Consider the following 12,746-nt stretch of genomic DNA (forward strand, 5'->3'; position numbering starts at 1 on the left):
TTGCATGGCTTTTCACATGGGCCATCGAGAGCTTTACGTTTCAGTTTGTTATGAGTTTTTGACGATTAAAAATTTTTCATCGTCTTTGTCATGTTCATGATTTAAAGCACTAAAAATTATTTCGTCATTTTCGTTCATTTTAAAATAACACTTGCATAAGCGTTTTGAACAAGGCCACCTCTGAGCATTATCATTTAAAAATGTTTGAAAAGAAAATTTGTATCCATTAATACAATATAATAATTTATTTTTTTCACTAACCATTTTAATTATTTCAAGATCTTCCATTGTATAAATAAAAATATATAAAAATACGATAATTTGTCGAACCTAGAATGTGGAAGTGTGACTGATGTGACTAATTTCCAACACTAAATTGTAAGGTAGTATTTACAGATATCGATAATTGAGATCATCTATATGAGTTTATTAACCTGTGGACGCAATTCATACATGTAGCGAGAAAACCGCGGACGCATTTCGAATGTGTCGATTGAGATTATCTATATGAGTTTATTAACCTGTGGACGCAATTCGTACATGTTGCGAGAAAACCCCGGACGCAACTCGGATGTGTCGTGAAAAAACCACGGACGCAACTAGGACAAAATATAATTTAGGGACGCAATTCGAATGCGCCGGTATATAGAATACTAATTATGTAAAGTAGGTAAGCATATCTTAATAATATGCATATATATGAATGAATAGGACTTAGTTAGTATGTTTAATGTAGCTCAATAGACTATAAAATATTAGTTTAAAAGTATATAATATTATAATATTTTGACAACTATTGTCTATTTAAAAAATTGTGGTTGTTCAAATCCTTTTGGATATAACTCGCAACAGTAAGTGTTATTCAGCCACCCTGGTAGACAATCCGACTACGGTGGATTGCAGACACCGCCGATGAGCGGCAATATGTACATGCTTGATTAACCAATATACAAATAAAATACTAATATCAATACGTCATTAATAATTATTAATAATAATAATGATAATTTAAATAACGATTAACCAATAGCAACCAATAATTATTATTATGATAGCTTTAGAACAAAAATGTCTACCGTAAACCTCAAAATCTCCGTTTGAGCACCTCCCCGGGTTAGACCTAGTGGTATGAAAAATAGATCACTTCACTCTCTCACACTTACTTAATGTACTCACAAAATTTCATAAAAATCGGTCAAGCCGTTTCGGAGTTTGAAGATAAATATTTTCCATATTATGACACGAGATTTTTATATATTAGGAAGATATATTGTAATAAATTAGTAATTACTATTAATCTTTAGTGTATACTGTGTATAGTATTTTGGCATTATATAATTATATGTACAGATGAGAACATAGTTATTTATTTTTATTACCTATAATATAATGTGCCTACGACCTACCGATAATAATAGTAATATAAATTCTATAGAAATTATATTGTGTATAGGTATAATATGTAAGCTTGTTTTGCTTTATGCAATACATGACAGATAATATAAATTATGAAGTTTGTTTTAAGATAAGACATTGGAAAGTGATAAATATATAAATTGTTATCTTATAAGAAAAACATTTTGATGAACTAAGATATCTCAATATGCTGACTTCGTTTGTGGTATTAACTATTATTATGTAATTAAGTAATCGGCATGACAAAATAGATAATATTTATTTTACCATAATATTTAGTATGAACTATGATAAACTATGATTAATATTGAATGATACCCAATTAATAATATAAATTTATTGTTAGTACACCGTTTATTATATATTACATAATATGGAAGTGGTTTTTGTGAATCGTGTTTCATTAATAGTTGAGGTACAATATTTGTAGTTGGATGGCTTACGGAGAGTAAAAAAATAATTGTAAACAATTATTGATTTCCTAATTATATTACTATTACGTCTTACAAAATCATCAACAAATAATGTATCGTCAGATACTCGTATGATATTATGATACATTAGACTACAACTTGTGTTTCGTTTTTCATCACTTTACTATGGAAAACAAAGAGAGGTAATTATTTGAAAAATTGGATTAAATAATTAAAGATATAACGGAGGCAAGACAAATGAGCATAGAAGATTTGGATGCAAAATACTCATGGTTGCAGAAACTTAGGGCCCGTATTACAATAGTTTAACTCCGGTTACACCACCGGATTTGGCCGGTAAAATCAGTGGTTCAAGCGTAACCGAGGTTTAAACTATAATTGTAAAACGGGCCCTTAGACAGTAAAGTTAACTGACAGTTCTGTAGTTGTTGACTTAATTTAGGCTACATAGTTGTTCATGCCGCTAGTCAGTTGCAGAACTTAGCTTAATAAATGTTATGCCATGTCTTTCGTCCTATCGCAATTTCCCCCCCCCCATTATTGACCCACAGGCCCCGCCATTAGTAAATTCAAAATTATATTTATTTAAGTACTTTCAAGCACAATATAGGTAGTTCAATTGTTAGGGTTATAAATCAAAACTTAGTTAAATTATTGAAACTTTATTTTTCATATTTTTAGGTAGTTAACATATGAATGGCGCAGATATTATTATTAATTATTCTTTACTAATGAAAAATAAATAAATAAATGCATATTTTAATAGATTTTCATTGCTGCTATTGGAACCCGGAGAGTACTATTTTGAAGATTACATAGCTTCATTAGCAGTTACTGAGAATGATACCTGGCTTAGTGGACGACTTAAAGTATGCTCATTATCATTAGTTTTTGATCCAAAAGATTATCATAAACCAATTTTAAAGATACCCTTTACACAATGTGGATCCATTACTAAGAGGTTTGTGACACTTAGTTAAATAGATAGTAATATTTTTTTTTAATTATTTAGTATTTGGTATAACATATTTTAAAGAATGTGTATATTTATAATTGTCATTGTATCCTAAGAGTAAAAGAAAATGTAGTCTCAATATGTTTGAAATTGTCACTTTCAATATTGTATCAGACCTTAGATAAGATTTAAGAAAAATACCGACCTAGTAATCAAATCCATATGTTTGTAGCATAATACATTTATATTTTTGTTAATGTTATATTTTTATAATTTTTGTTTCATATAATTAGTTCAGACAAAGATTCAAATATATTAAATATAATAAGTAAACAGTATATTGAAATGTTAGATCATAATGTATTGGAACCTTACAAGTTCGTTAACGTAAGTATTTATATGTTGTTATTGATTACATTTTATATTTATACATTGAATGTTCTAGGAACTATCACTATTCAGAATCGATTTAAAATATGCTAGAGTGGAGAATTGCCTATCTCTTATATTACAACTACATCGAGCTTCTTCTTTGCAAACTGCAGAACATAGACATATGGTAAATAATCGATTAAAAAAAATAGTTTATGTCATTTAATACACAATTTGGCTACTTTGAATATATTTTAATATTATTAGGCTGCAGCAATAGCATTTGGTAGACAAACACTTATTACATTTGATCCAACGTGGTTAGAATTGGGTGAAAATATAATAATAGAAGAAGTTGGCCAGAAAATAACACCTCTTAGTATAAATTCTGGAAGAATAGTATTGACTAGTTTACACGTGTATTTCCAGCCTTTCAACAATAATGAGACGGTAAGTTATATTTTTAATGTTTTTACTATTTCTGATGTAAATGTATGTGTGGTTGCCTTGTAAATTATTGAATACATATTAAACAATGTGTAACTGAATGACCTGCCAAATAAAATAATAATAATTTTGTTACACCCTGAATATATTTAAATATTAAAATAACATATTACAAATATTTGTATGATTTTAGACTTTATATTTAAAAATTAAGTTGTCAGAAATAAAGCGAATAATTAAAAGAAGATTTCTGCTACAACAAGTTGTAAGTATTAATAAATTTGTACTAATAAATTATTAATCATAGTATTGTACCTAATAATATTTATTTTTTTACAGCAACTTGATTTAACATGGCATTATTTTATACTTTCCAATCTAATTCTTAAGATAGTTCTTTAAGAAATTTATTTTGTTAAAGCATTAATAATTAATTTGTTTAATTATAATTTTCCCCTTACTATTAATTTAATTTAATAACCAAGACATTATATTGAAGGAAAATATGTTGCTGAAAATATTCACCATGAATCTTTTGGTTAATAGCTGTATGTATCTGGTTTTCAGCCTAATCTTCATTGCATGGCAAATTTAATGATATATTAGTTATTTCATATTAGTACAAAAAAAAGTATTTTCAAATTAAAACTATATATTTATACATTTCCTGATAAATTAGGAATTAAATAATAAATTGTAAAGTTTATTCTAATAAACAACAATGTTTTATAATTAAAATTAAAGTTAATAGAAATAAAATATTAAAACAATAGGATGTTGTATAAATTCACATTATTGTTGTAATACATTAGTATTAACAATACAATTTTATTTTTTAATTAAAATAAATAACCTATTGGAATTTTAATTAAATATGACTACAATAATGATAATTGTTACAACAAATATTGTTCATGTTTATGTGCATTATATTATTCTATGCTTATAAAATTGTTTTATTTTAGGTAAAACATAGTAAATATACAATTTATTTTGGATTACACTCTAAGCTTTGAACCTTTTTATATCCTTATAACATACTTATAAAATACTTTTTTTTAAACTTTTGCTAAAATCATATTTAAAAATTTATTTTAGGATTTATAAATCATAGCATAAAATATATCACCTATAATCACAATATTAGTTAGTTAGATCACCATTAAATAATTTACAATTACTAATTAGCAAAGTTGGGCATTAACGAGTTAATAAGTTAGAAGTTATGTTAGTTAGTAATAATTATTTACTCATTTGCATCTATGTTAACTTTAATTCAATTTATATATTTTTTTAATATTTATAAATAAATACATTTTTAATTTCTAAATTATCCAGAGTATCATTTTTGTTTATTACCATTTATAATAAGTTAGTAGAATATAGCAAATATTTTTGGAAAAATAATGTTAAAAGTTTTTATGAAGAATTTCATATGTATAATACTAATATATAAAATGAATTACTAATAATATAGTCATACAAATGTAACACAAGTAACCCGTATAAAGACATCAATAGACAAATTATATTCATATTACTTATTGATATGATTATTATGGATTGTAGTCATTTAAATTTATACTCATCATGTACCTATGTGTAATGTATATAAAACATTTTTACTGTATTTTTAATTTCCCACTCATTAAACTGCTTCAGTTAAATTAGTACTACTACTTTTTCACTACTTAGCATTTACTTCTATAAACCTTCCAAGTTGTTGTTTGTTTCAACATTTAGTCTAGATGTCTTATGTAAATAAAACAAATATAATGTGATTTTATTATCTATAAAAGAGATGTTTACTTAATATAATTAAGATCATCATTTCTAAATATATAATATTTGATTGTAAGTCTATACATCGTAAAACTAGTATATCTTTTTATTAATAAATTATAATTGTTGAAAAATACAGTAAGTACATGTATACTCAAATTTATATTTAGATATTTCCCCCATGAATAATATTTTTATATGGGGTTTATTCACATAATATATGGTTCCAAATATTGTATTAGGTAGGTATATTATATTACAATATCTAAGTAATATTCACATACTTAAATATACAAACATTTTTTTTTAAATAAATAACCTTATTTAATTGATTTAAGTTACCCATGTAGACGGGATTATTAACTTAATTAATTTGTTCAAAATGTCTTTAGTAGTTAAAAAAATAAATATTTAATTTAACTGAGTTAAAATATGTAACTTACTTGCCCAGCCTTGGTAATTATTAGGAATGTAATTTATTATTTATTTACTATAGTTATTGTTTTACACAAGTCATATTCTATTGTATTTAGTGCTCATCAATATTTGACAAAATTATAAAATATATATTTGCTTGTAGAATTTAAATTGTGTAGAACAATTATTAAGTTTTCTATTTTTATTTTTATAGAAATATATATTTATGTAATTTTATTTTAGGGTTTAGAATTTGAATATGAACCCAACAAACAACTGTACTTGACATTTAAAAATACTGAAATACGAGATAATCTTTACGATAATTTATTAAATCAGTCAAAAGTGAAAATGGAAAAACGCGAAAGATGCATCATGACACTAAAATGGCAAAATGGCGCTTTGTCTAACTATGATTATTTACTGTACTTAAACAGGTATTTATTTATATTTTATAATTTGGTGTTTAGTTATATTTATATATTATATATGTATAGGTTTACAAAACTTAATATATTATAACATAATTTTTATAATAAGAAAATAGTTTACATATAAATATAAAATATTATCAAGGTATAATACATTCAACTTTAATTTCTTAAGTTGATATTTTAAAATTATAAAAATAATTTATTTTGATTTGTTTACTATTATTTATGTTTACTAAAATAAATTAGATCAGTCCTATACTATGAGGAAAATTTATCATGTAAATAAATTTGTATAATATTTTAGTTTGGCTGATAGAACTGTTAATGATCTGACACAGTATCCTGTTTTTCCGTGGGTTGTAGCAGATTACTCATCACCTACCCTAGATTTAACTAACTCAAATACATTCCGTGATCTTACCAAACCAATTGGCGCCTTGAATCCAGAAAGATTATTAAAACTCCAGGTCTTAAATAACAACTGACATTATATTAATATAATAATACATAATACAATTTTTGAATGTATCTATTAACTAATGTACTTAACTTTATAGGATAGATACAATGAAATGAATGCACCTAAATTCTTATATGGATCTCATTATTCAACTCCTGGATTTGTTTTGTTTTATTTAGTACGTAAATATCCTCAATATATGTTGTGTTTGCAAAATGGTAGATTTGATCATCCAGACCGAATGTTTAACAGGTATTATACTTAATGGTTAAGTAACACTTAAAACTACTATGCACTCATATTCCTTAAAAATGAGCTTCAATTAATATTCTGCCTGCTAAGCAAAATTGCCGTACAAACTAATGAATTAGTTTTGATAAAAAAAAAAAAAAACAATTTTGTAATTTTATTTGTTTAAACCTATGTGCTATTCTGTTTGATTTAGTATATAAAATATTTTATTAATTTTTCCATAAAAAATGTAATGGAATAACAATAAAAATGTTTTAATCACTAATTGCAGAAACACAAGTTTTTTTTATGTTATTACTTAGCAAATAAGCCTTATAAATTTCTATTCACTATGTATAAATGACGTAAGGTAGTTAATATTAAATAAATAACATTTTGATGAGCAATTATAAATCTAATCTTCTATACTTTTGCTATAAACAAATGTATGTACCTAATGGTATAACATGAAATATAATAGTTATAATCTTATGACTATAATTGTCAGCATTACCTAGAAAAAAGATTTTTCAAATTGTTTAAAGTTATATCTAATTAAAATATTATCATCACAAAACCATCATCATTATGTATAATATTAAAATTAAAAAAGATCATGTTCAATATTTTAATTATAACTCATATATTTATTATATTTCCAAAACTGTTTCCTATTTTGTAGACCGACTTATTTATATTTTTGAGAATGTTGTTTCGTTTTTCTACAGGAATACCACAAGGTCCATTCAATGGTTGAAGTGCAGTCATTCTGGATATTTTTCGTTAAAAATCAAGCTCTGAATATTCCTCTTCAAAAAAACATTTATCTCAAACAACTTTTATAGACACTTTTTGTTGTTTAGTAAAACACGGTTTGTTGATTTACTAAGTTTTTGTTGTAATTTAAAGTTGACCCATTCATAAAAAATCAATATAATTCATAATTTTCATTTTATTTAATGATATTATAATACCTGTAATTTTCTATTTATTTTTTACTTTGTGTGGTAGGAATTGACTTCTGGATCGTAAATAAACAATTCTTAGGATTCTTTAAATAAATTAATGTAGAACTCACAATAATTGTGAATAAAATATTAAACAACAATCAGATCATCATCATCTTAATGTAATTCACAAATTAAAATAATAAACTTTTCAGTTTTTAATGAAAAAGAACAGTTTAGAATCCATTAATACAAAATGCCATAACCTGAAAAAAAAATATTTATTGCTCAGCAATAACACCTTTACTTGGATAAGATATGGAAATGCAAAACAAAAAATATATTATATTTATAAAAAACATTTATTAGTGTTGATGCTTATAAATTAGTAAATACTATGTTCTTACTTAGTATACCAAAACAATTTTTTTATGTATGGCATAGAACACTAAATGTATATTTATATATTTTCATAATATGTTTTTTCTACAGGAAATGTACACATTTTTATATTTATTAGATGTTTTAGCTTACACTTTTCTTTCAAGTTACAGCTCCCTTGCTTAGTAAGGCAGTATTAGAGTATGTTCGAATAATTTGGTTTTAGCTTTTTTGTTCAGTTATAATATATTAAATAATGTGGTATTATAATGCGTAAGCCACATTGAGACCGAGGATGAATGTTTCCAACATTGTCACCAATATTGATCCTAATTTGTGGGCTTAAGACATAAAACCAAATTATTGTGAATTATTCTCTTAAATTGAACCAATTATTTTGAGATACAAAATTCTACAAAAAGATACAATTATATATAAAATATTTTCTTTTTTTTTAAAGTATATCAGATGCTTGGAGAAATGTGTTAAACAATATGTCAGACTTTAAAGAGCTGGTTCCAGAATTTTATGACACTGATCAATGCGGTGATTTTTTAACTAATAAATATGCTATTGATTTTGGTACTAGACATGATGGCCGCAAAGTTGGTGATGTTGAACTTCCACAATGGGCAAATAGTAAGTCAAAGATACATTTTAACGTTTATATATTTTAATAATTATAAAATTATTTTACATGTCAATCAGGTCCTGTAGACGTCATTTCTAAATTGAGACAAGCTCTAGAAAGTGATTATGTGTCCAATCATTTACACCATTGGATAGATCTTATTTTTGGTTATAAACAAAATGGAACGGAAGCAATTAAAGCAAATAATGGTATAATTTATTCAAGTATTAACAATAAATAACAAAATTTTTTAAACAATCTGATTACTTTATTCACATTAAAGTCACATTATATTATTAATCATTATAATAATGTTTTATTACTAGTGTTCTACTACTTATGTTATGAGGGAGCTGTTGATTTAAACAATGTTCGAGACTGGAATCAAAGACATGCATTAGAGGTGCAAATTATGGAGTTTGGACAAATACCAAAACAAATATTTGAAAAGCCACATCCACCCAAAACATGTTTATTAATTAAAGATTTTCAAAAGTTTGGTAATATTACATTTTATTTGACTGTTATATTATTAAATAATAGTTAACAATTTTATACTATTTATTGACATAATATTTTTTATCAGGAATTTTACCAAATATAGAACAGTACTGGAATTGGAAAAATTTGAATGTATTAAAATTATTCACTACCACTATACATAGAGATATAGCTACAAGTGTTAAATTTAGTGAAGACATGCAAACAGTTTGGTCAGTTGGATATGATGCTATGCTTAAGGTTCATTGCATATTAACTCAAAAACAAATTAGAAGTGTTATCGTACAGGGTTTTCCAGTTAAATTTAATGATATAATTTTACCGTCAAATTATACATCAACAGCACTGATTGCTACCATGCATGGGTCTTTGTAATTATAATCATTTCTTATGAAAAATTATTAATGATTTAATATCTGAACTAATAATTATTTTTTAACTAATAGGATTGTTTATGATATTGACTGTTGTCGTATTACCGATGATTTTAGAGCTCATGAAGATTCCATATCTTGTTTAGCATGGTCTAAAAATGGATTCTTAATAACTGGTTCTTTAGATTGTACTGCGCGTATTTGGAAGGCTCCACAAGCTCCTTGGACCAAAATTGAGTTGATAACTTCTCTTAAAGCTGAACTGGAACATGAAAATAAAGTTACAAGTTTAGCTCTTTCTATGTAAGTGATAATAATCTTTGTATAAACAAAACTAGTACTTAGGGTTTTTGGTGAGGGCAAGGGTTATTTTAACCAGTTCATTGATTAGAGAATGGTTGCTTTAAAATTATGATAACTTAATAACATTACAAACACAAAATATGTTGCCAATATATTAAAACCCATAACGTTTAAAATATACTAATACCTAAAACAAATTAATACAATATTACAAAAATATGTGGTATTTAAATATTGTTACTTTATTATATTATTTGTACATAGTCAATAACATCTTTAACAAAAAAAAAAAACATATTGCTAAATTTTTATAATTGTTTAGTTCTTAATATAAATATAATTTGCATATGTTACAGAGATAACAAATTGTTGGCAACTGGAACTAATGTAGGTGAAATTTTTCTGTGGTCATTTTTTGACTATTCGTTTATTCAACAGTTACCAGGTATACCTAAGTAAATGTCATTAATCATTATACTTACATAATATATATTGAAATACTAAGCAACTGCAATTGATTGAATTACAGGACATGCAGACAGTGTAAATAAAATGAGTTTTAGTCGTGATTGCTCAAAACTTCTTTCATGTTCTGATGATTGCTGTTTCAAAGTGTTTGATTCCGATAGTGGATTAGAACTTTACACTAATACTCTTCAATGTCCATTAAAGTAAAATTTGTCTCTTTGTAAATCTACTTACATATACATTAGAATTTAGGGTATTATTTTAAGTCTTAAAATATGTCAAATCATCAAGTAAAAATTATTGTTTTTGTTACTTTATATATAAATATTATGTACCTATGTATGCAACAGTATACTATTTACATAAGATTTTATTTGTTTAAAACATTTTTATTTTTTATTATTGTGTAAGTATTATAATTATAATATAAATTCAATTATTAATAAATTAAAATTTATATTTTTATAGGACATTAGCGTGGGATGGATATCATGTTTTTGTTGGTGGTGAAAATGGAATCTTGTATTTGTGGGACTTAGAAAAATTTGAACTTATTAACAAAATCCAGACACATCCTGGTAAATAGTTGTTATTTTAAATTTAGAATAATGAATGTAATTAATAAATAGGTAATAGATAAAATAAAAATCAAACACATAATAATATTCTATTGCCTATGAATTAATTTCTAACAATTATATTTGTATTTACATAATTTTACAATAATTATATTATTATTAATATGTTAAAGGTGGTTTATTAGATATGGATGTTTCTAATGATGGAAGTATGATTGCAACTGTTGGTAAAGATCGTTTGGTTTATGTGTGGAAAACATCTTTTGATATTTAGAAATTCTAATGTTACTATTATTATAAATTAAAAACAATTAATACATATTTTATTTTTTATATCTAGTTAGTATAGAAATACTTAAAACATCCATTGATGTGTGATTTATATTTTTTTCATTAAATAAATTAAAAAATATTTTAATAGAGATTTTTATAAATGATGAATACATTTTAAACATTGTTTAAAGATCAATAATATCACGTGTGTATAATTCTTTTCAATTTATAGATGTGTGCTTGAAATTATTTGAGTCTTATATGTTATAACTAACTGAAAAAAGATATTCCATTTATGAATATTACATCATTGAATTCAAATTTAATACCAATTACCATCCATTATACAGTGATCCTCTCTTAACCTAATGTACACTGTACAGCAGAGTAACATCCACTTACCGGTTTTTTTTTTATTATTTATTTATATTGCTATTAGATATAGTAATTGTTTGTAAGGGACATGTACCAAGTTGCCCTCAGAAGTACCTTTTTTTTATACCAATTTCCCCAAACTACATAGAACAAAATACACCAGTTGCCCTCACATTTTATTATAATATCAACCCGTAAAATAGGGGTGGTAAATATGTAAATAATAAATACTAATAAGTAATAAGTAATAGTATGTATAATAAAATAATAAATGGGGACGGAGTGGCCAGGCGACTAAGGCGTCGGTCGCGACTGGCACAATAATTATTTATAGTTAAATGCGGTACACAATTTAATTTGTAAAAAAATATAAATAGTATAAAATAATTGTAAAAAAAATGTCCAGACCCTCCACCCCATTATTTATTTCCATGTAATGCATTAGTGCATTACAATTGTCTATGGTAGTAGCACTACTTTTTTTATAGGCAATTGCCCAGTCTAAAATCGGCGTATGATAAATATTAAAATATACAAAAAAAATAATATAACAATTTTATTTTTTTTTTCGGAAAAAAAACTATTTACAGCACATAAAAATCCATAATTTGTTGTCTTGTCTCTAGTGGAAAAAAAAAAGTTCAATCACGCCTCCGTCATTATTATTATTATTATTATTATTATTTATTTTCATCTAAATTCTACAACTATCGTCATCGTACAAAAAGACAACAAATGTCGCCAAGGCCACTGGCCAGTATAGCATTGTTCTATGGTATAGCCATGTATGATGGTAAGGCTCTACATAGAATGGGTATGCATGCCACCATTTTGCGACTCATTTATCAATGATAAAATAAAGGGGGAGAAATTCAAATTCACATAACGTTATTAGTCGCATAATGGCGACGTAGCATACCTGTATCTATAATAGTGCCCTAGTGATGGGTGGCGGTCACGAATTAAG

At 25.3% G+C, this 12,746-nt stretch overlaps 1 protein-coding gene and 1 long non-coding RNA gene across 4 annotated transcripts in view; one reads left to right on the forward strand and one right to left on the reverse strand.

Annotated features, from left to right (window-relative positions):
- Positions 1-1,598: 1,598 nt before the first annotated feature.
- Positions 1,599-11,549, forward strand: LOC100165859 (protein FAN). Of its 3 annotated transcripts, none has more exons than XM_001944110.4 (18): positions 1,599-2,032; positions 2,617-2,811; positions 3,099-3,192; positions 3,251-3,364; positions 3,445-3,627; positions 3,818-3,889; positions 6,067-6,260; positions 6,562-6,724; positions 6,815-6,969; positions 8,737-8,915; positions 8,985-9,116; positions 9,234-9,407; positions 9,494-9,779; positions 9,855-10,085; positions 10,442-10,530; positions 10,615-10,756; positions 11,022-11,131; positions 11,305-11,549. In XM_001944110.4, the coding sequence occupies exons 1-18, from the start codon at positions 2,016-2,018 to the stop codon at positions 11,403-11,405; spliced, it is 2,631 nt and encodes an 876-aa protein (XP_001944145.2). In that variant the 5' UTR covers positions 1,599-2,015; the 3' UTR covers positions 11,406-11,549. The 3 variants fall into 3 exon arrangements, with proteins under 3 accessions (XP_001944145.2, XP_016661143.1, XP_016661144.1); XM_016805654.1 differs by having other exon boundaries at positions 9,494-9,773; XM_016805655.2 differs by lacking the exons at positions 11,022-11,131; positions 11,305-11,549 and having other exon boundaries at positions 10,442-10,540; positions 10,615-10,740.
- The window catches only part of LOC107884138, a 30,775-nt gene continuing 27,942 nt past the window's right edge, over positions 9,914-12,746 (reverse strand). Inside the window, exons 3-5 of the long non-coding RNA XR_001679737.2 lie at positions 10,568-10,779; positions 10,124-10,272; positions 9,914-10,044 (exon numbers count right to left, since the gene is read on the reverse strand). This is a non-coding gene — a long non-coding RNA (uncharacterized LOC107884138). The remainder of the gene's footprint in view (positions 10,045-10,123; positions 10,273-10,567; positions 10,780-12,746) is intronic.

Source organism: Acyrthosiphon pisum, chromosome X (genome assembly GCF_005508785.2).
Source record: "Acyrthosiphon pisum isolate AL4f chromosome X, pea_aphid_22Mar2018_4r6ur, whole genome shotgun sequence".
Classification (NCBI taxonomy): Eukaryota; Metazoa; Arthropoda; class Insecta; order Hemiptera; family Aphididae; genus Acyrthosiphon; species Acyrthosiphon pisum.

Bases quoted from the DNA above. Each gene is read 5' to 3' on its own strand.
- LOC100165859 (XM_001944110.4), top strand. The intron at 3,628-3,817 runs GTAAGTTATATT...GTATGATTTTAG, and splicing joins CTTTCAACAATAATGAGACG to ACTTTATATTTAAAAATTAA. The intron at 10,531-10,614 runs GTATACCTAAGT...ATTGAATTACAG, and splicing joins GTTTATTCAACAGTTACCAG to GACATGCAGACAGTGTAAAT.